The sequence below is a fragment of the Rhopilema esculentum genome, chromosome 6 (genome assembly GCF_057945365.1).
Source record: "Rhopilema esculentum isolate cy_ngs chromosome 6, ASM5794536v1, whole genome shotgun sequence".
Classification (NCBI taxonomy): domain Eukaryota; kingdom Metazoa; phylum Cnidaria; class Scyphozoa; order Rhizostomeae; family Rhizostomatidae; genus Rhopilema; species Rhopilema esculentum.
In genome coordinates, this window is record NC_142820.1 from 11,021,836 (window position 1) to 11,043,635 (window position 21,800).

Below are 21,800 nucleotides of genomic sequence, written 5' to 3' on the forward strand. Positions count from 1 at the left end.
GAGTTACATGAATAAACTGAAAAACAATCAGTTCTTGATGACGTAATGATCTCATTGATAACATTATCGGCAAACTCTATATCTGTAGATATAAAGTTTAACTGTTTCTTAAAGTCGAACTAAACAGCTGTTTTTCATACTACACTATCTCAACTTCTTACTCATGTCTTAGCTTGTTGATTATTTATAACACGCCAACATACCGAAAACAAGAAGATCTTTGTGATTGATATTTCAAAACTTCTATCACAGAGACACTTTGACATGTATGACACTTGGAATTGCAATTGCATTACTCAATTTTTCTCTTTTTCATTTTCGTTTTTACTGCTAAGCCTGCTGGGTTGCCGATGTTCTATTCCAAGCGAAACAGAGCAAAAATTGAAGAAATCAACTAAACAAGTAAACAATAATCACTATTTCGCCGAATTTACAAAAACGGCTAAATTATGAAATCTCCATTCTAAGTATCTAATTTTTTCGACACCCATGAATCCCCGCTACTGAAAATCCCACCCCCATAGCACTGAATTCGAATCAGGTAAAGATGTTGAAAAAAAAACACTCAGACAATGCAAGGTTACGGTAAATCATGGCAATAATAATAATAAATAATAATAAATAATTTGTTTAAAGTTGGCGTACTAAATGAACGGTTGATAGCTATAAAGAAGCTAATTAAGGCCAACTATCTAATAAGAGTTAGTATGAAATAAAAATATATGATACAATATTAAAAAGGTTTAAGGTATAATGTTCTAAATAAAACCTAACCCAGCAATAAATTTTTTACACAATCTACAGTCGCATTCTATAGGGTGTGCTCTTAATTCTTTTTTAAATGTTGCCAATGATTGGGACTCTCTTATACTGTGAGGTAGTGTTTGCCACAGTTTAAAACTTACGCTTTAAATGTTTGCACACTTCAGTATTTACGCTTAGTGTTTATTACGCTTATACACGGCAATTTACGCTTAGTGTTTGCACACTTCAGTAGCACCCCCTCTTGCTCTCGAAAAGATGGTGATAGTATCAGTTTCGAAGCTCAAAATTAATTCAATGTTGTTTTGTTGGTTAGTTTAAGTCATTGGCGTTTCAACAGACATTGTTTTGGGAGATACAGGGCTGTGGGGTTTATTTCCGTATTCTGCGGCGTAAAACTTTCATTTTCCATAATTTGTCATTGACTGCATGAGTTTTAGACTTTCGCCAGGGATTGCTGTTGCTAAGTTTATTAAATTTGAATTAAATATCGCAGATGCCAGCTGTAAAAAGACACGGAGCTATTCCAATCTCCTTCTCCTTTTCACGTTAACTTTTAATTAATTTCGCTAAAATTTAGCTTTATCAACAACTTAACATAAGAAATTTGAACTGCTCACGGCTGATCAAGGGTTTATTGCGTGATCTTTGCTGCTAACATAAAGCTTTTGGATTAAACAGGCTAAACGCCATTTTAGATTCTGCTCCTGCATCGCTAGTCTTCTGCTAAACTAATTTATGCATTAGGGCAAAGGCAGAATATACATTTGACGGATCTTAACAGCATTTAATCAAACTCATTATATATCAAAGTTGCATACAGGGGCGTACCCAAGGGGGGGAATAGGGGGGTGTAGTATACTGTATGCTTGTGTCAATAACAATTGTAAAATACTTTGCTATTTACCGTAGCTAGCATAGATCAAATAATGGGGGGAAATTTTGCAAAAAGGGCGTTCCCCCGCATTTGTGAGTGTCTGAAGGGCGTGGTCCAAAAAATTTCTGAGGGCTTCGCCCCAGACCCCCCCCCCCACTGCTGCAGCCCTAGGTACGCCACTGGTTGCATGATATAAACCAGAGTTTCATTTTCACTCTTCGCTTGACTTTTTATTCGAGATTGGCGTATTCCCGTAAGTGCCGCGAGGGCTCCTACCACATGACCTATTATGCGACCTGAAAAGTATAACATTGTCGTTTACTGCGAAGGTGTATATTACAAAAAATGTAATTTAATACTGGGGATATCAACCACAGAATAGAGATTACACGAGTATTAAATGGCATTCCCAGTGTATATATTCACTGCCTTACTCACACGCCACGCCACCTGCAAACGCTCTACATACTGAAGTATCTGATAATGCTATTAAATTACATAACAAACATGTATCTTTTTGCTAACTGCACGTTCATGACAACGCAATCGTGTCTTATGTAACATTTCACTTGCCGGAAGTATTAGACCATACATAGAACATTTGCGAAAAATCATGAATGCTAGCAGTGAGCTTCTCAAATTCTATGCCTAGAACATCTGGTAAGCTTTTACTTTCCCTAAAGATTAACTATTTGATAATTCTTTAGAAAATTGACGATTTAAAGGTTTAAGAACTTTTAGAATGTTTTACTACTCTTATTTTGTACGACAAACTTTTTTCTGAGATTTCAAACAGTGGTTTAGGTATTTGCAGATCATTTATTCTACGAGTTTGATATTTTGAGATGCGATTTCTCCTCGTAAACTTTCCCTTAAGAATCTCTGGGCGCATTTCCTTAAGAATCTTGTGTACCGTTATGGCTCGGTCATACCTGATAATTTTTTCAACGCTTAGACGTGCGGATTGTATCTGACCCTTAATAGGAGCGCATTCAATGAGGTAGAGATGCCATATCCTGTATCTTCTGCAATGAGCAGAATTTCATTTTCAGGCAAATGGCCCCACATCAAGTTTCCATATCTCAGGTGGTTTAACAATTGTGATTGTGGTTGTGTTTCTCTGAGTGTTCCTATAGAATTAAACCCACCTTGCAGTTTTCCCTTAACTATTATATATTGCTGGTTCTAGGAGAAACTTTCATCAATTGTCAGACCTAAATAGTTTGTCTTGCTTACCCTTTTAATTTCACCTTTGTCAGTATCGATCTTACCAATTTTTCATTAGAGATTTCATCTGTTTGTTTGTCATTACCAAGAAACACACATTGCTACGTTTATTTTGACCTCGCCAGTCCACGATCCCCTCTAGCTCCCTGTTTAGGCCTTCTGAAAGTTGCAGGGGATTTTCACTGCTAGAGAAATGCTTGTGTCATTGGCATACACATTGGGGTAGAATGTTGATAGGGACTTAGGGACTTTTCAAAATCATTCGTAGAGGCCCCAAAAATGAACCTTATGGAATGCCGCAGGTGACCTCCTGTTTCTTTGAGTTTTATCCGCCTAGGCAGCAATACCTTTCACGACCAGTTAGATATGATGTAAACCACGCAGTTCATTTTGAATGGTACCATATTTTCCGAGCTTAGTCAACAATATATCATGGTTGATGGTGTCAAAAGCTTACCCAAGATCCAAGAACAAACTTACATTAATTCTCTTCTCATCTATGTTTTTAAACCAAGCGTTGGTTGCATTCAACAACGACGTAATCGTTAAATGTAGCTTGCGATAGGCAAATTGGTTTCTGGATAATAGATAGTTTGCAGTTAGAAATTCGAAAAGTTGATCGTTGACTACTTTCTCAAATAATATTGAGTACGTTACATATCCCCCGTAAGCAAAGGATCAGTATTAAGCAGAATCTACAGAGAAAAGCAGTTTCATGGTTTTCTTATATCATTACGGGATATGCACGAAAACAAAAGGACTTCCAGTTTTAACATAAAAGAATACAATTTCTATTAGAGGTGTGTGAGATTTTCATGGAGTAAAGTTTGTCCCTCGGTTTAGTTCAATAATTTAGAATATCTCAGAAATCATTGACGTCAGTGTAGGTGTTTTTAGTCAAGAGCTTTCACTTCATTTAAGGCCTTGGTCAATGTAGCCACCACGTTCACCTACCTTGCAACTTAAATGTACCAGCAGGTGTACGATATAGCTCCTTTCTTCCGCGCTTTCCTCTGCAGGATGTGTATTCCATTATTTGCTTATGCTTATAAATGCAGTAGATTTTTCCTGCAAATGCAAGTTTTGGTAAAATACAAGGCAAATGAAATGAATGCATTTGTATTTGATTTTCAAGATCTCCATGGTCTTGCTTTACACAGCTGAATCTCATGAATCAAGCCGGCATTTCTGAACACGATTTATTGTCAAAGCACGGTTTCTAGGTAAAAAGTTTACCGAACACAGATATTAGAATCATGCAAGCCAACGATGTGTAGAGCTGGCCCGAAAAATTAAAAACACTGTTTGGAATTTAAGCTACAAGAGACTACAAGCTGTTTTACAGTGGTGATATTCAAATTCAAGCAGAATTTGCAGTGACCTGGTTTGTCACTGCAGCAATAGTCATCGATTTCAGATTTATAAAACATTTTCGTCACTAACATCGTTATGGTTTTGTTATATTGCAAGTTTAATAACGTTTCGATTTTGTTTCAGGGCCTTTATCATTCATATCCTAACGATAGAAGATATCAAAGTCGAGAGCAAAGGAAAAGCAATGTCATTACGAATGCGTCGTTTAATGCAATCAATTTAAATTACACATCACAGGCAGCTGCTGAATAAAATGAACCAAACCTACAAAACTTGGACGCCTTATCCAAACTTAAAATGTCTTTATGGAAAAGAAGTTTTGGTTGCAATAAACATACCCTCGAGCTTTGTTTCAGCATTGATCAACGGCATGGTATTCTTTCTGCTTGCATATAAGGTCAGCTTTACGGAGCGTTCCATCATTTGCTTGACTATTGCAGATTTTCTTACAGCCACTGTAAGCCAGCCATTGCTGATTACTGTCTACATATTCGAACTACTCAATGATCCTACCTATTATGAAACGTCTCTTAACATACAGCGTGTTACATTTTATCTAAACTGCGTGACGTGCTCAGCTACAGTTTTTAGTATATTATTTGTTATTATCTCAAGGTACATTCAGATTCGGTTTCCCTTCACTCATGAAGAGATCATAACAAGGAGACGTCTCATTATAGTTTGCATATTCATTTGGCTGGCATCTCTTACGTTATCGTTGATGGCCTGGTTTAAAGGTATCAGTCTTGTTGTCTTTTACTGTCTCATACTATTTGGGATACTGACAGAATTCTTGATAATAATCTTCGTTTGCATCAGCATACTTAAAATCACGACCAAAGTTGTGCGAGATATCAACAAAACCAGATCACCAACCAAGGCAACGAAAACTGTGGCAATTATTGTTTGTATGTTTACATTATCACTTGTACCGTTTGGTTTGATTGGATTCGTGTACTTTTTGAAGTGGCCATCGGTCGTTTGGACATATGTATCAGACCGAGACTGCACTCCTTTCGAAACAACGGTTTACGCAACGCTGTATTTCTACAGCATATTTCTCTTCCATCTGCATTCCACGCTCAATCCGTTTGTTTACAGTTTTAGAGATGCAAGAATTAAGCGGGCTCTTTTCCGTTTTATTGGAAAGCCAAGATCTAATATGGTTGATATAACAAATGAATATCAAGGCACTTGATTACCAAGAAATCAATCAGAAGTTGCCGAATCAGATTTAACTGGAATGCAGTTTTTGCCTGTGGGCGAGAAAAGATGTCTGATTCTATATCAAACGGTTTTAGATTATGTCAAGATTATATCATTGATGGTGAAATACATAAAATACTGTTAAGCAAATTTGAGAGTATGATGTCCATATCATGACAGTAACATCCCAAGGATGTACCCAAATTGCAGAACATGACATTTTGACTCACTGTTATGACTCTCTCTAAAGAATACTGTTCCCTACGGAAATTTTGATTTATGTATAATTGAAAATTTCTTTCGGGTTATTGTGTAGCCAGAAGAAGAACAAATAGCTTAAAGGCATCGTCACGATAAAATGGATTGGGTATACCCTAAGTGCCAAAATACGCTGAGTCATGATTTTCATGACTGCGATGCTATTGGCTGACCTGGAACTGGTCACATGAACTCACTCCGTACTGATTGACAAAGCAATTTTCATCAATAGCAAGTTGTAAACAACGGATGCAAATATCACATGAAACAAAAGCGATCACGCCGAAATCAAATGACCGCCTATAGAGAAGGCCTATTTACCATGACTCAATGCCTTTAAGCAAGCAACACCAAGAAACCGAATAATGTTGAATAGCATTGTTTTTTCAGAGCATTTTGTAGATAGCATGCTATGTATTTCAAAAGTTAAAGAAAATATCACGCATGTTATTGAACATGAAACCTAAAGTTAGACAAATAAAACATTAATATTTCAACTTCATTTAACATTGAACACTACTGTGGCTGAACGGAATACAATATTGTCATTTTTTTTACTTTTCAAAATGCCTACATTAAAATAAGTTTCCTTAGTTCAGAAGATAATTTGCCCCTAATTAACAGCCACGAGCATTGAAATTCCCGATACCTCCAGGGACATAGCAACAAAGTATACAAAATAACCCATAGGGAAGTAGTTTTGAAAGTTGTTTGATGCTCTCGATAAGCGTGAAACAAGTAGCAGTAACTTGGACCCTTTATGTTCTATACACCAAAAGCATATATCATATATATCCGTATTCTAAAAACGTTTCCAAAGAGCAATATATTCAGCTGGTTTATGGCTATCGTTGGGTAATTTTATTGTCTCTTTCTCAAGTCAAAGCAAGACAGAGTTTCCATGCATTATTTCAAGCTATTGATATTCCTCCGGACCATTCTCTCATGTGCGCCATCCAGGCTGTTTATTGTCTTCCCTTCTAATATTCCTGATTTGCAATTTTCCCCTACTGGCGCTATGACTACACTTTCTGTTCTCTTTCTCTAATGATTATATTTTGAGTTTTTTGACATCTTTCTCTTTTTTATTTTTTCGGCAATACCATCTTCTTTCTTTACTACAGCTCTTCTCAAACCCATTCATATCCCGATAATTCTTTTCCACACCCACATGTCAAATTTCTAGACATTTTTGTACAAATGTCTTAAGTCAAGTTATAGACTTTATATCAGGCCTCATCTAGATCATGGCGACACCATTTATCAAAGACATGTTCCGGAATCGAGGATAGACTTTGCAAAACGACTCAAAACAATTACGAAACAGCGTATGAAATTTTTCTTAAACAGCGATTTTTCTTAGACAACATTTGTTCCATAACGATTGGTGCATCAGAAAAATAAAAGATGAATTGTTTGAAAATTAGATGAAGTGCAACTTGGGATAATGTTTGGAATTTAGAAAATAAAGCGTGCAAATGAAAAAGGAAAAGACAAAGAAACTTTATGTATTACATGAAAAGCAAAACCTCTTGACAAAAAATTCTATACTTACCCCTTAAGATTTCAACTTCGCGTTTAAGTCAGGGCCCACAACGCAGAGAGGCTAGGAGACCAAGGGGCCAGGGGGCAATGGGCCATATCCTCCTTACTTTTCACTAATAAAAGATTCAAACCATCTCAAATCATTTATATGGATAAGTATGAAGACTACAACAAATAAATCGAACTAAAGTCCAAGAGTAGAACATCGTAAACAAAAGATTTGCCACAATGGGGGTAGAGGGGGTAGAAGAAACCTATTTTACATAGACGGCCCCTCCAGTGTAAGGTCAGTGGCGCTGGCCCGGAAGTAAAATACTTTAATTACAATATTTTCTACTGAATTTCAATATTTCTACATCGTTAATGCGCATTAAAAAAGAAATGCCATCAAAGTGTATATTCCCTCCAAAAATAAAAAATCAGTATGGTATGTTTGCCCATGAACGGTCTGGGGGTTTGTCTATGGTCGAAGGCCTTCCAAACTCCCCCTTGAAATCGTGCCGATAAATTGTTTTATTCAGATGGTGCCCTGAAAAGAAATCAAATAGAGAATTAGACGATGCGTAGGGCTAGAAAACTATGCTTCAATGTAGTGATGAAAAAGTTAGAAATGATATTTAGAATAATCTGAGCCTCAGACTCCAAATACTTTTAGTTTGGTGTCTGGATCTCAGGCTATATTTTGAATTGATTTACTGTTGCAAGTATAGTTTTTATTATAAATTTATTATAATTTTTTTTTGTTGCCACCGAATTTACAACTGTGAGCACACGAATAATGCATGTAATCAAGTTGGCCTTCTCTCTACTTCCCACATATCCACAACTCTGAGCAATTGAGAAATCTATTTGAAAAACAATTGGCCAAATCTCCTACATAAATGTGCATAAAAGCTTTATTTAAACAATAAAAACACGCCAAGAGTTTAATTTAAATACACATTGCATAAGGTCTGTGTACACTATGGAAAATTTTAGTTTCAAGCTATGCATCTCAGTTAATGTAAAAAGATGCGTGATTAATTTCGACTTATCTGAAAATATGATATCATTTGAATAATCAATAGTGAACATCTGAACAAATAACCATTGCAAGCGTCATCTAAGAATGCTGCAATAATAAGAAGGCGAACACTTGGGAATCAAACCACCCGACTGGCAGCATAAACGGAGGTTTAAAACTTTAATTTTCTATCATTAAGATAATTACAGCTGCTGACTTTCCACGGCGTTTCACGTGAAGTTTGGCTAATCAAGTTCGAATTGGAAGTCAGCTGCTTTTATATGGTAAAAAACGAGACCCAAAAATTTTCCAACCTGCTTGAGTAATATGTCATTTTTTCAAAATAAAGAAAACAATGTTTGAACAGAAAAATCTTGATCCAAAATTTGTGTATAGAAATATGGGCGGGCTAGGGATGGGTCTGGGGTGAGATGGGTCTGGGGTGAGGATGAGGATGGGTTTGGGGTTGGGCTGGGGATGGGTCTGGGATGGGTCTGGGATGGGGCTGGGTCTGGAAACCTCCAGTTTGGTCAAACTGTACTAAATTTCCTTTATAATTGTGTACTGCATTGGAAGCAAGAGGTAACCAGCCTCCCCCCCCCCCCCCCGCCAATAGAAATTCTTTCCGACGACATTGTGCAGGGTTATCTATGGCTCAAATACACCAAATGTACATAAGATAGGCAAACCTGCATCCATAGTTGTAGGTCTCGAACCTGTTCTGCTCCCAACGTAGTCAGTAGTGGGACGTCTTCCTCCAGCTTCAGCGGTTCGCACAACATTTCCAAATGAGTCTAGTGGGAAGTGTAAGGGTGTAGTAAGAGATGTAAATAGTCTTGCGCGCTCAGTCTAACTGATTTTATTCTGACATATTTATGGAAACAAGCTTAAATAGCAGCGGACAATATTTCAAACTAAAAGCCTCTGCAAAGTTGATCAGAAATTTATTTTCATATTGCTTCCTTTAAAGCACGAATTAAGATTGTGCAGGTCACATGTCTGTAATCGATCATTTAACTGCAAAAATACATGACATTGAAAAATTCTCAACCTTAGGATTCGGAGACATACTGGTGGCTGCAGCCCCAGTCAGAAAAAATTTATCGATTTTAAGGTCCATTCGGCAAATTTATCACAATGAAGCAGCAAAATGTCAGACCTTATTGGTGTAGTTTTGTTTCACTTAAGCAATAATATCAGGGCAAGATCAATACAAAGCCTCAGTAAACATTAAACATCTGCTACGAACATGTTGTCAACCATAGATTTTATCTCTGCTATATTGAAATACCTAATTGTTGCTGGCCTTGAAAAAAATCGCTGTATGTTGTGTTCATCCATCTTTGCTTGCTAAACTGAGTCAGAGAGGGAGGTGCTGTGCCGACTTTCCGGGCTGGTATTAAATCTGCATCTGGTTTCCATATCATGTATGACTGAAATTAGAGAAAAATTGCATGCAAATTTTGTTGGTAGTTTCATAATATTTGAATATGACATATTCATAATGTCATATTCGTAATGTTTGAACTATTACATTACATTTACATTAAAGAATGATATTGCAAACTATTACATTAAAGAATGTCTTTCAATTTGAAATCATATTAAAGTTTTTTAAGAAGGTGTTTTTTCAGCACTCTTAATAGACCAGAGGTGAGAGGGGGAGCATTATCACCTGAGCTGGCAATTAACCAGACTAACTTTTTCTGACTTAACTTTTTGTGTAGATTACGAATCCGGATGTTGCTTTGGCATTTAGGGGGGCGTTTTCTAGATATAGGGGGTCAAAGCCCAAAAACACGCGATTTGACCTAATTTGACTGTTTTCTGCTATCACACTTTAAAAATTGGTAATTTTTGTTATTATCTGGTGATGTAGTAATCTTACGAAAACGAAAAGACAGTGATAATAGTTTCAAATTACGTATGTTCTTGAAATATAGGAAGTTTTGAAAACTTGTTGTTCAACATCGTTCAAAGAAAAGGGATCCGTTGATATAGACAAAGCTCTTACTAATCCTCTTGCCCTTGCAACAACTGGCCAAACAGCCAAGTGTATGCTACTACATACTGCATTAAAATCAATCATAGTACCAAAAAACCCGGTGCCAAAAATTAATCTGGAAAATAATCGGTGAAATTTCGGTGAGAACTTGAAAAATCTTCGGAGTAAAGAATCGAAAAACTTTCTGTAAGTTATTTTTATCTTCAACATAGAATTATCTGAAACACAATCATAAAAATTGCAAAAATCGAATACTTTGATGCATACCAAGAGACAGTTGAACTATCAATGTAAGGAAAATTTTAAATCACTGGGACATAATTTCAAAAGATAAAGAGATAGCATTAAAAAGACATAAAAAACATTTGAGATCTAATAACCCACACACACACATTGAGACACATGGATAACACCCCTCCCCCCAAGAGTTCTGAATCTGTTCTCATCAGATTCGACATTTTTGTTACTTACTTTACTCAGCAAACTTGGTGGTGGCGTTAGTTAAAAAATCAATAATAGTCGATGGTATATTTGATTGTTTTCATTTTCATTTCGATTTGTTCCTCTTCGCTCCTCGGCACGTTAATATTTCAACCGTTAATTTGCAAACTGAAACCACTGGGAGCTAAACTCCACATTACAATTTTTCAGCGTTGGTTGCGCGAATGATGAGAATGACTACCAGAAAATCGATTAAAACAGTCAAATAGCGTTCCACCCGCGGATATTTATTTTAGGAATAAGACTGTATTGTAAAGTAGTAAAAATGTCTTGAATGAATGAATTTTCCAGCAAACTGGAAGCATCAAAGTTCGAAAATTTCCCCCACCTTTTGCGTCAACCATGGTGCCGTCTCAGGTACTAACTTTCGTGTCATGGTTCCTATTCTGTTTAATGATTAAATGAAGTCTTTTTTTATTACTCAGAAAAGTTTACAGCGTTGTGAATATAGAAAAATCATGGAAAAAGACCTACAAAGAACTTTTTTAACATATATATTTTGTCTTTTTAGGGATATTTTGTTATAAAGGCGAGTTCCCCACAAAAGAATATTAATCACGCTCTAAGTAGCTCTTCTTTCTTGTCTGTTATATTCATGTCCTGTCATAATCTTAATGATTGTGCGTCTTTTTGCAATTGGGATTCCATGCTTTCTCTCCAATTGCATAGCCCCCCTATCGGAAGGTCAAGCCCCTCCGTCAGAGAATTTCTAGCGCCACAATAAGTAGTCTTAACTCAACGATCGAGTAATATACTTTGCAAGAAGAAATTCTTTTGTTAAGATTGAGAGCAAAGGTGTAACTCAGGTGGGAAAGTCAAACACAAACCATGGGAAAGCAGATACCAAAATCTGCTACCTACTTCACCATGCCCTACGGATGAATAATGGACAGGAGACAGTTTGCATTGTGCGCTCTGGAGATGTTGATATTCTTGTTATCCTTTTAGCCAACGAGGCTAAAAACTTGCATTTCTTTATGTAGTACGGAAGAGGAAAATACAGGAGACTACTGGGTCTAAATGCTTTTGCGCTATCTTTATTGCGAAAGCAAGCGCTCCTTGGCCTGCATGCATTTTCGGGAAATTTCTACATCTCATCCTTCTTGCGAAAGGAAAGCCTGCATTTTGGAAACGCTTTTTGGAGGCGATGAAGAATTCCAAAAAATGTTATCAGAGCTTGGCAAGAAAAATTATTACTTGTGGTAATTTGTTACTCGGCTTAGAAAGGTTTGTTTGCACACTGTATGGAGAGAAACGATTGATGTCAGTGAATGAAGCAAGATATGCTATATTCTGGTGGACTTTTCAAAAGGAAAACAAAGTAACTGGTCGGTCACTGCTGCCCTCATGTAAAAGCAGCCTCGAAAAACACTTCAAGCGTGCAAACTTTGTAGCAAGAGTAAAGAGACAAGCTTTACAAAGCATAATCAACAAAAAAGAACCAGCCAATCACGGCTGGTTAGATGATCTGTTAATTGATTGGTTCACGGAGCCCTACTATACTATCCTGAGGACATTGCGGAGCTATTGTTTGCAAGCGAAGAAAAATAAAGCGAATCAGAAGGAGAAGGCGAATTTAAACTAAACGTTTTAAGAATACAGTAATAGTGAAATTCCCCTTCCCTGTAATTGCCTGCCCCCCCCCCATCAATGCCAGAAAAAGCCAAATTTGACAGAGCATTGATCAAGAAACAAATTTTCAATAAAATTAAACATTTCCTAAAGTGCAATAATTAAATACAGTCAAATTAGGTCACATCGCGTGTTTTTTTGGGCTTTGACCCCCTATATCTAGAAAACGCCCCCCTAAACGCCAAAGCAACATCCGGATTCGTAATCTACGCAAAAAGTTGAGTCAGAAAAAGTTAGTCTGGTTAATTGCCAGCTCAGGTGATAATGCTCCCCCTCTCACCTCTGGTCTATAACGAGATTGTACAAAAACATTGCATTCATGGATTAAGGAAGTGTAGACATCAGCTGTGATAAATTTAGATTGCTGCACACGCATTGCTGTATAGAAAAGAACGGTTATAAATTGCAATATATTTAGATTAGATCAAAATTGAAAAGCAACAAAGGGAATAGCATCACCTTATTTGGTTCCAGTGGCCAAACCAGCCTTGATGGGTGTGGTTTGTGATGTCTGTTGACTGAAGCAGGTATGATATTGTAGCGGCTGTAAGAATGCGGTGTCCTGAATGTCTCTCTATAGCTGGTCCGGTCGACCCACATTCCCTCATTTAAGTGGGGAGCGGTGCTTTGTCTTATAAAGAAAATAGTACTTTTAGTAAACCAGTCTAACCAATGACCGAGCCAAGGGGGGGGGGCGAGTGGGGGGGGGGACTTCCCCCTCACTTATTTCTAAATGAGACATTTGACAAGAGTCAGATGAGCTGAAAAAGACAAGAGTCAGATCCCAACTCAAAACTGCTCCAAATGCTATTTCTAGAATGGGGGTACTTAGACCTAGTCTAGTAAAGGAACATACCTAATAACTCCACTGTAACTAAAGAAAGAGAGCAAAATTTGGTGAAAATACGTAGTTTGATGTACTGAAAAAGATAAGAGTCAGACCCCAACTCAAATTTGCCCCGAAATGTTAGAATGGGGTATTTTAAGAATGCTATTAGTCTTGATGATACTGACACTGAATAGAGATTCTGTGATACTGAAAAGAGAAAAGTCAGCGGTTGAGCACAGGGTTGCCAGGCGCATGCGTAAGTTTTAAGCCAAATCGTTGTCAGAAAAATGCCAAAATAAGCCAAATTTGTTCTGCTCCAAAAAAGCCAATAAAAAGCCAAAAAAGCCAATTAAATATCTAAGAAGCCAAATTCATTTAATTTGGTGGATTGCCTCGAGGGCCGTATCGTGTAAATTCAATCAAAAAAAAATTAGCCAGGGCGCAGACTGCATTGTATTGTTTTAAAAATATTATTGTTACAAAGAAAGTTGATTGAACAACGCTTTTGAAATAATGTATTGTTGCTATTAGAAATATTCAGGTGGAGGGGTGCAGGTTTCCTACCTCTTGAAAGCCGTTTCCCCAAGTTATGGAAATAGGAAAATTGAGAATATTGTTTTTGAGAATATTGAAAATATTGAGAATATTGAAAATATTGAGAATATTGAAAATTGTTTTCTTGGACATAAAAAAGCCAAAATTAAGCCAAAAAGCCAAACTATTTTTCCAAATCCAAACAGCATTTAAAAGAGCCAAAATTGACATATTTGGCTTAAAAAAAGCCAAGTTGGCAACCCTGGTTGAGCAAGAATGCTTGGAAATAAGAATGCCTTCAAGCTTTTTCACCTTATAGGTTTGGCTGGAGAGCCTTTCCATCCTTGAAACATTCGATCATATGTTGACATATATCCAGCATTTCTTCGATCTGAAAAGAGAGTATTTAGATTGAACACAACTGAATTTCAATGCAGGAATCTTTTTGTCGACATTAGACCTCAAAAAGTCTGAATACATTAGCCTTTGCACACAGCTATATTTGCCGTTACTTCTTTATTTAAAACTTGGCCAGCAATAAACCTATCAAGTAAATATATGGGGGTTGAGACAAACGGCGTTTGTACATCAATGCTAAGAATAACATTGTTGACATTCCTAAAGATATCTTCAATGAAGTAGGAACACACACCAGTACCAGTAGCGCGAGTTAACTGTTATAAGTACTCCTTTGTTCCAACGGTCGCAAAAATTTGGAGGGCGAAGCGACGACCCGCCCTGGATTTCTAGTGCGAAGCGACGGCCCGCCCTGTATGCCGAGGCGAAATATTATTAATTTAATTATCTTTAAATATATTTATAAAATTAAATTTATTTTGAAATTCTTTTATAAGTAACATTGGTTTCTCGTCGTTGTTATGATCACGATTCACAGAACCCGTCAGACAGCCTATCCTGCGTTTCTTCTTATTTACACATTTATGGGGTGGCTGTTCTAGGACAAACGATTCGCTTCCCCTAAAAGAAAACTTATCCAGTAATATAACTTATCATCACGTCGTATGTGCAACAAATTTTAATTAACAGCAAATTTAATCATATCAGATGGATAGTTAAAGAAAAATTCTCACACTCGGAATAGAGATTTGTAAAACTTTTTGTGGCTGTGTTCTGAAGGATACAAAAACATGGGAAAAGCAGTCGTCCTTGTCTTTCTTCATTCTACGTTCATAGCAACTAAAGTGCAGTTCATTCATCTTAGTAGAGACTGATGTGAATGGTTGGTAAAGTCTTGCAATTACCATGAATCGCGGTATATATGAGATATAAGTAGTAATTACTAATAAGAGAAAAACAAGAAGCTGGATTGCCTCAATAATACCTTCTATCTTCGACTTTGGCGTCTGTAGTCCCCATGGCGGCCTACTGGGGGTCTCCTTTCCAATTTGCTCGATATGTCCTGTGTCAGGCATATCTAAGATTTTATCAAAAACTGATATATTCGCAAGAAACAGCTAATTTTATGATCTAATAACTTGAGCGGAATTCAGCTTCAGTAGCAAGTCTGTGTATTATTTGCTTACAATCTCTAGAGCACACTTGTCGCTTGGAAATTACCCAAACATTCAGCCTGATGTTCTTTTGTAAAGCTTGCCATGGCAACTGCTTTTGTTTCACACACACAATGTGCTAGCTCGTTATCTTTTGAAACCGATTGACAAGTAACCCGGAAGAATAGATTCCTCTTGTTTCTGATCTTTTGTCTGTGGTCAACCATTTTATGCAACGGCGTAGCTTCAACGATTGTTTGACTTCACAGAGACGCAACAACCATAAAACAATCGAGGACTGAAGTCTATTACTACACAGTTAGACTCATCAAAGTGTCAAAACATTAGTTCAAACATGAAGGACATTGAGGGCAGGCACGACCGTGTATCAACAACAAAGACTGTGTCGTCTAGATCTCTACCTACAAGAAGTTCTGCTGGGCAGGAAAGTGAGCATCCTAACTGTTTTTCTTAAAAGGGAGTAGCTTCTGTGTTGCATTCCTAGTAACATGTCTATCCGTTTGTTGAAGTCTGCGTCCATTCCATGTTTCTAGGTACCCCTTAAAATTGCCCCTAAAATTGGAATTTTCCTAAATAAGAGAATGTAGACCACCAGGAAGAACCAGTATTGCTGAAATGATAGCATGAACCTGAAGTTATTCATAACTATAATGTTTGAAAACAATCAAAATTATGTTGTGAACTGTTCTAGATTCAAGCTTTTGTATATCTTGTCTATTTGAGGCTGGTTAACTGATCAAATCAGAGCAGCTGTCTTTTCAACAGGACAATGGTATCTCGCCTATAAATGTAAAACGGGTTTTCTTGATTACCTCGTTTACAATTTCAAAGCGATAATTATATTTTTTTAATTTCAGACTTCGGAAATGTGACGAGTAGAAACAATTTCATTCGAGGTGAAATCGTGTCGCAATCTGGGATGACGCCTTTGGACTCACTATACAAATCAGCCTACCCTCGTTACCCAACTTTCCCGTCAATATACGAAACAAAATATGCACGCGACTTTCAATATATCCATTGGCCTGCTGAAATATGCAAAAGGTATGTGATCAAAGGTTACCCAACACTATTGTTTACGTAATCTGCCATGTTGGCATCGTACCGTTGCTATGGTCACGTAGCTCTTCGACCCTTGTGATCATGGCGGGACGTCTGGTCTGCACGCTTTATAAGAACAACCCTGATCAAGCTGAGATTTGCCCAAAAATAAAAACAACAACAGAAAGACATAGATTGATAAGCAAAATAGCATTTATTACTTTATCGAACATAAAAAAGAGACACGTTAGGCTGAAATCATGCGAAACTGGAGCCAAGTGTTCTTATAGAAAAGCGTGAATATGCATCTCTACCCACAAGTTGTTTGGGGGTTTTGCAATATTACATTTTGCAGGATAGCAAACAAAGTTTGGGTTTTAATTTGTCTAACAGTCAATTGGAATTTCAGTTAACCAGTTGATGGCATCGGTATGTAGGAACGAAGACAGGCGGCTCGAAGGACAATTTTTCATAAATTAGAGAAGAGTGTTACACTTGAAGGGGGCGAAGCATGTCAGATTTTGCAATTCTTGTTTGTTAAAATTTGCTTCACAAGAAAAGTTGATGCCATTTTTATTCTTTTATACCCTGGGTGCCAGAATCTTCATTAGTTAGTCTCAGAAATATAGTTAGAAACAAGTCACAGAAATTTTTTTTGAGCGCAGCTGTCTTCAATACTTTATCCCTAGATTCATGAGGCTTTGGTACCGAGGGTAGGATTCTGGTACCGAAGATCTATGTCTCCCTCTGGCGTTTGGCTAGGAAACTCTTTCCTATCCACACTCATTTTTGTAAGAAACAAAGTAGAATTTGAGTACTGAAGCTTCTAAACACTGTGCAAAATTTCGATTTCAAAAATTTTATCATTTGGCGCCCTATATTTTATTTCAATGCAAGGAAAATTTAAACAGTAACATGTCAGGAAGGGGTTTACATTTGCAAAAAGTCAGACAAGAGGCTGCTTATGTTGCGAAGTATATTTTTATTTTCTGTCTCTGAAATACCAACAAATCATATTGATGGTTTTCACGAAATTTTGGAGTTCTGGTTTTTTTAAAATTTAATTGTTTCTTAATTTTTTCTGATTGTCTGGTACTCGCTTTTCGTAAAAAAGATGAGTGCAATCTACTTCATTAGCATGATTGTTTAGAACGTTGTAAAATATATTGTTTGACTGAAATAATAAATTTTTTTCAGAGAGTATACACCACCAGCGGACTATAGTAAATTCAAGTTCGCCAAATCCAGATATTCAGAGGAATTTCTGCCCAGGGAACCGATGAAAAACAAAATGATAACACCAGTATCGAAAAATCGAATGAACAAGCCTCATCCAAGGATGAGAGTAGTGCAGAACTATCCAGATGCTGTAAGTAAAACATCGATAGGATTCTACGCCTAAATATTAAGTAACAATCAGGGGCGGACTGGCTAATTTTTTTGGCCCGGGCAAATTTTGATCAAACCGGCCCACAAAAATAGCAAATAAAAAACGCTGCGAAAAATTACCACGTAATCTGTTCTTTATATATTTAAAGTGGAAAAGCTTCACACTCAACTTGTGAAAAATAATTTTCTATTCCTCCGGAAAACCACAATGATTTTCAGCAGCCCAAAAATATCGATTTGTCAATTTCTGACCCCAAAAAGAAAACATGAAAACATGGGCACCCCTGTTGAAATTTTATCGTGTAGCACCATACCCCTGTTTTGCTTGATAAAAAAAGCTTTGTATCGTAGCTGAATCCTTTTTTAAGTCTCGCAGCTTTTCCTCACAAAATGTCTGTGCACCACCTTTGATTGAAGTCCTCTTGCTCTTCCCTTGTTCTACGTATGTCCTCTTCATTACTTCACATCACAGAGCAAATCGCTTAGTGAACTCTAATTTTTGGACTTTTAAATTTATTACATTTAGCAATAGCTTGTGCTTAGGGAAAAACATGACCAGCTTCAAGCAAAAGCTAAGTGAAAAGACATCGGAGCAGGATTGAAACAGGGATGTTACAGTATAATATGTCGCCAAAAAGGAAATACCGTCAAGAGAAAATATAACAAAATGTCAATAACATGTTCCCTGAAGAAGTGTGTTTGGGCTGCGGTGCAAAAATGAATTCATAATTTTGATGGTTTTGGAGTACTCGCGTGTATATTTACTCTTTCCCACAAAGTCTCTGAAAATTCAAGGCAAACAGATTAACGCGTGGGTATACTTTTTTGCCTCGCATTCACTTTTTAAGCTAAAATATTTTTTTGCACTTTTATCAACCGGCCCTTTAACCGACCGGCCCTTCGGGCGATCGCCCGAATAGCCCGACCAGCCAGTCCGCCCCTGGTAACAATGTCTTAATGTGCAAATTTACATTTTGAAGGGAAGTTGTAGGTTCAGGGTTAAGGAAAACTGAATAATTATACTGTTAAGTCGCGGGGTTTAAATTCCAGAGCCAATTTCATATAGCATTTGAACCATAGGGGCTAGGCATGTCGGAATCACGGAAGGTACGTCCTTTTTTAGAAAAGGCCATTTTTTTAAATTGTGTCCTTTCAAGAACTTATAGAGAAGGCCCTCTTCTTCTAGGGCTATCGCTGGGGCTTAGTTCTTGTTACTTTAGAAAATGTTGTTGACAATCGGAAGCATGTAATTTAGAATCTTCGTTGTATTTTAGCAACGCTGGATTTGGTCAGCCCCTGAAAATTCTGCTTCGAAGCAGATCGAAAGAACATCAACAACCGCAGGTGAATTACCGAACAAAATCCGATTTTTTATGAATCTCTCATTGATCTAATGTCCTCTTTTTGTACGCTGCTTGAGTTGAGAACTACTTTGGGATATCTTAAATACCAACTTTTGATTTTTTCGTGAAATTTCTCAAGTTACGAAATAGGAATATTGTTATGAGAATGGGACTCGTATCTTTTGCAAAATATTTCTTGTATGCTTTGATCTGAAATTGACAAATATAAGAAAATAAAATGCCATTTTATTGCTCCCTTTAAAACCACATTAAAGAGATCCAGAGGATGGCTGAACCCAAAGTAAAAAAATTCCAAAGGGCTGGAATCCTGAAATAGTTCACAACTTGGATCTCTTGGAACTTATTTGAGAAAGTGGACAAAACCACCTCTATTTTAAGTCGTTTTTGCTTTTTCTTGAAAGTAAAGACTATAGCATATTAATTACCATTCGTTTGAGTGATATGAATGCAATTTTTTCCAGAGCGGGTACGAAAATGGCAGCGTAATCTAGAACCGCAGGGGCACAGATGGAACTCAAGATGATGTTTGCGTTCACCTGCGCAAATGATATACCCGAGTTATACATGAAAGCACCTTAACTGCTTAAATCTGAAGCTTTGGTTGACATTGAACTGACTTTATTACATATAGATGAATCGTAGCAAGGGGGAGACGGAGGGGGTTATCCTGAGAACCAGAGCCACAAAACTTCAAGCGCAGAAATATGCTCGTATCTTCTATTTCCGCGTTAAAATTTATGTGGCTCTGGCTCCCAGGGTAGGGCAGGGGAGGGGAAGGTTAAGGGTTTGACGATTGGGAATTAGACGAAACTATATCATAGATAGAATATTATATATGCTTTAAATATATATTGATATGTATTTTTTATATATATATATTGATATGTTTTTAGACAAGCAAACTTTAATGGGTCATTCGTGTTTAATCTTTTTGTGTATATGTACTTTCGTTTTAAGAAGTGAAATTTGCTTTTGGAGTAAATTTCATTGACAATACACGATAATGTATCCGCCATTCCTGAAATAGACATTCTAGCTTTTTATGAAATGATGCTTAAATTGTATCTGTACTAAAAGTGTGAAGGAGAAGCCTTATCCAGGCTCAACAATGTCGTGAAATGAAGTTGGTAGTAACTTCCAAAATAAGGCCGTACGTTGCTTTGGAGTTTTGTATATAAAACAAGATGCAGACATTTTTCCACAATTATGATATTTCTTGGACACTAGAAAGAAACTAAATTAAGGATTAATGTTGCTGTGTTGTGACACTGTTTTGCTTCTACATAATTCCCCACGTTTTTGATAAATTTTGTTAATCTAGGGCAATTCTGCTAAATCTCTTAAGAAAGCCTTTTTGATTAATTGGATAAATTTAAAAGGGTCCTGGCCTAGCCCTGCTACAGCCTTTAAGAAAAGAACAAAAGACGATATAACATTCCTTTTCACGAAAGTTGGAGAGTGTAATTTTTATTTTCTTCTTTCTTTTTCCTGTTTGAATAAACCCAAGAAGGGCCATGACGATTTGCACAGTGGGGGGTTCTTGACAAATTTCAATGCTAGCATTCATAATCATCATCATCCTTATTTAGCCTTAGCTATTCTTTGTGAAAGACAATTAAGCTTCAACAATTCTTTGTCTCATTACAATATGCGTTATCATGCGTGATTTCGAGTTTGCTCCCTTTTGTTTACGTTACCTTGTTCACGTTACTTTTGAGTTGAGATGAAATTTTGTTGAATAAAGCCTCAAATGTGCTTGGTTTTCCTCAGCTTAATTCTCTCTCGCTACACCAAAGCAAGAGTTATCTGCTATAAGAATAATTAATGCCAAGATGAACCGTTTAAGGAATCGCACTGTGGATATTATTTGTTAAGATTATAAACAGCATTAATTTCCTAAGAGACCAATTTTCGATAATATCTTTAAATTTATCTATATTTCTGGATGATTTAATTTCGTTTTGAAGAGATTTCCAGATCTTTTGACTCAAGAAACCAAGTGAGATGAAAAACAAACTTGGAGGTTTTTACTTTCAGAATGTATGAATTATAATTTATGATTATAATTATTGTTCATACGTGTGTCATGTTACTGCCTTTTTGGAGAAAAAAAAGTTTCTGGTCAAATTATGCAAATTTATAACACCTCATACCTAAAGACTTGATTAAACGCATACGTATTGTAGAATATTTAGATTTCGTCAAAGGAGTAATCTTGGAGGGTTAGACGTGAGGCCCTTTTTACCATTCCTAGTTGTTTCTATTACTATTACTGTTTCAAAATAGCCATACGAAAAAGGCAGTAGTTAAAATGACATAATATAAATAAGTCTATATAATCTGTTTCTATTTGCTGCCCATATCCTGAGAAAACCTTTTTAATCACTGTTAAAAACGAAATCAAAATACAATATTATGTGAAGTTCACAGCAGAAATTGTGAACCATGGTACCATTTCATTTGACAGGCGCTAGCATGCTCCAGTTTAGGGCAGGCGAATCATGGATTAAAGTCTAGCGCACACTAGCGATTTTAGTCGCCTAGCGATTTTTGTCGCTGGCGACCAAAATCGTTAGTCTGCGGAGAAGAACAACACAAGATTTTTGTCGCTAGCGACAAAAAACATCTAGCATGCTAGATAATTATTTTCATCGCCGGCGACTAAAAGAAGAAAATTGCAATTGCTTCTTCTTCGTTTTTTTCTTCGTTTTTTTCTTCGTT

The 21,800-nt window shown here is 36.8% G+C and overlaps 2 protein-coding genes and 1 non-coding gene across 3 annotated transcripts; 2 read left to right on the forward strand and 1 right to left on the reverse strand.

Annotated features, from left to right (window-relative positions):
- The first annotated feature begins 1,879 nt into the window (after positions 1-1,879).
- On the forward strand, positions 1,880-6,552 carry LOC135686389 (uncharacterized). The gene is made up of 2 exons (XR_016143824.1): positions 1,880-2,299; positions 4,364-6,552. It is a non-coding gene; the product is annotated as an uncharacterized LOC135686389 (transcript).
- Positions 6,553-7,020: 468 nt separating this feature from the next.
- On the reverse strand, positions 7,021-15,338 carry LOC135686392 (uncharacterized). Its single transcript, XM_065202616.2, has 6 exons — positions 15,096-15,338; positions 14,066-14,144; positions 12,850-13,021; positions 9,544-9,685; positions 8,942-9,046; positions 7,021-7,778 (listed from the first exon to the last, which is right to left on the reverse strand). The coding sequence occupies exons 1-6, from the start codon at positions 15,184-15,186 to the stop codon at positions 7,669-7,671; spliced, it is 699 nt and encodes a 232-aa protein (XP_065058688.1). The 5' UTR covers positions 15,187-15,338; the 3' UTR covers positions 7,021-7,668.
- Positions 15,339-15,454: 116 nt separating this feature from the next.
- On the forward strand, positions 15,455-20,105 carry LOC135686393 (uncharacterized). The gene is made up of 5 exons (XM_065202617.2): positions 15,455-15,713; positions 16,143-16,329; positions 17,524-17,695; positions 18,990-19,059; positions 19,541-20,105. Exons 1-5 carry the CDS (start codon positions 15,620-15,622, stop codon positions 19,600-19,602), a joined length of 585 nt encoding a protein of 194 aa, XP_065058689.1. The 5' UTR covers positions 15,455-15,619; the 3' UTR covers positions 19,603-20,105.
- Positions 20,106-21,800: the final 1,695 nt, after the last annotated feature.

Bases quoted from the DNA above. Each gene is read 5' to 3' on its own strand.
- LOC135686392 (XM_065202616.2), bottom strand. From the start codon at position 15,186: ATGCCTGACACAGGACATATCGAGCAAATTGGAAAGGAGACCCCCAGT. The intron at 13,022-14,065 runs GTGAAAAAGCTT...TTTCTTTATAAG, and splicing joins TCTCCAGCCAAACCTATAAG to ACAAAGCACCGCTCCCCACT. The intron at 9,047-9,543 runs GTATTTCAATAT...ACTTCCCACTAG, and splicing joins TCAAGGCCAGCAACAATTAG to ACTCATTTGGAAATGTTGTG.
- LOC135686393 (XM_065202617.2), top strand. From the start codon at position 15,620: ATGAAGGACATTGAGGGCAGGCACGACCGTGTATCAACAACAAAGACT. The intron at 15,714-16,142 runs GTGAGCATCCTA...TTTTAATTTCAG, and splicing joins AAGTTCTGCTGGGCAGGAAA to ACTTCGGAAATGTGACGAGT. The intron at 19,060-19,540 runs GTGAATTACCGA...AATTTTTTCCAG, and splicing joins AAGAACATCAACAACCGCAG to AGCGGGTACGAAAATGGCAG.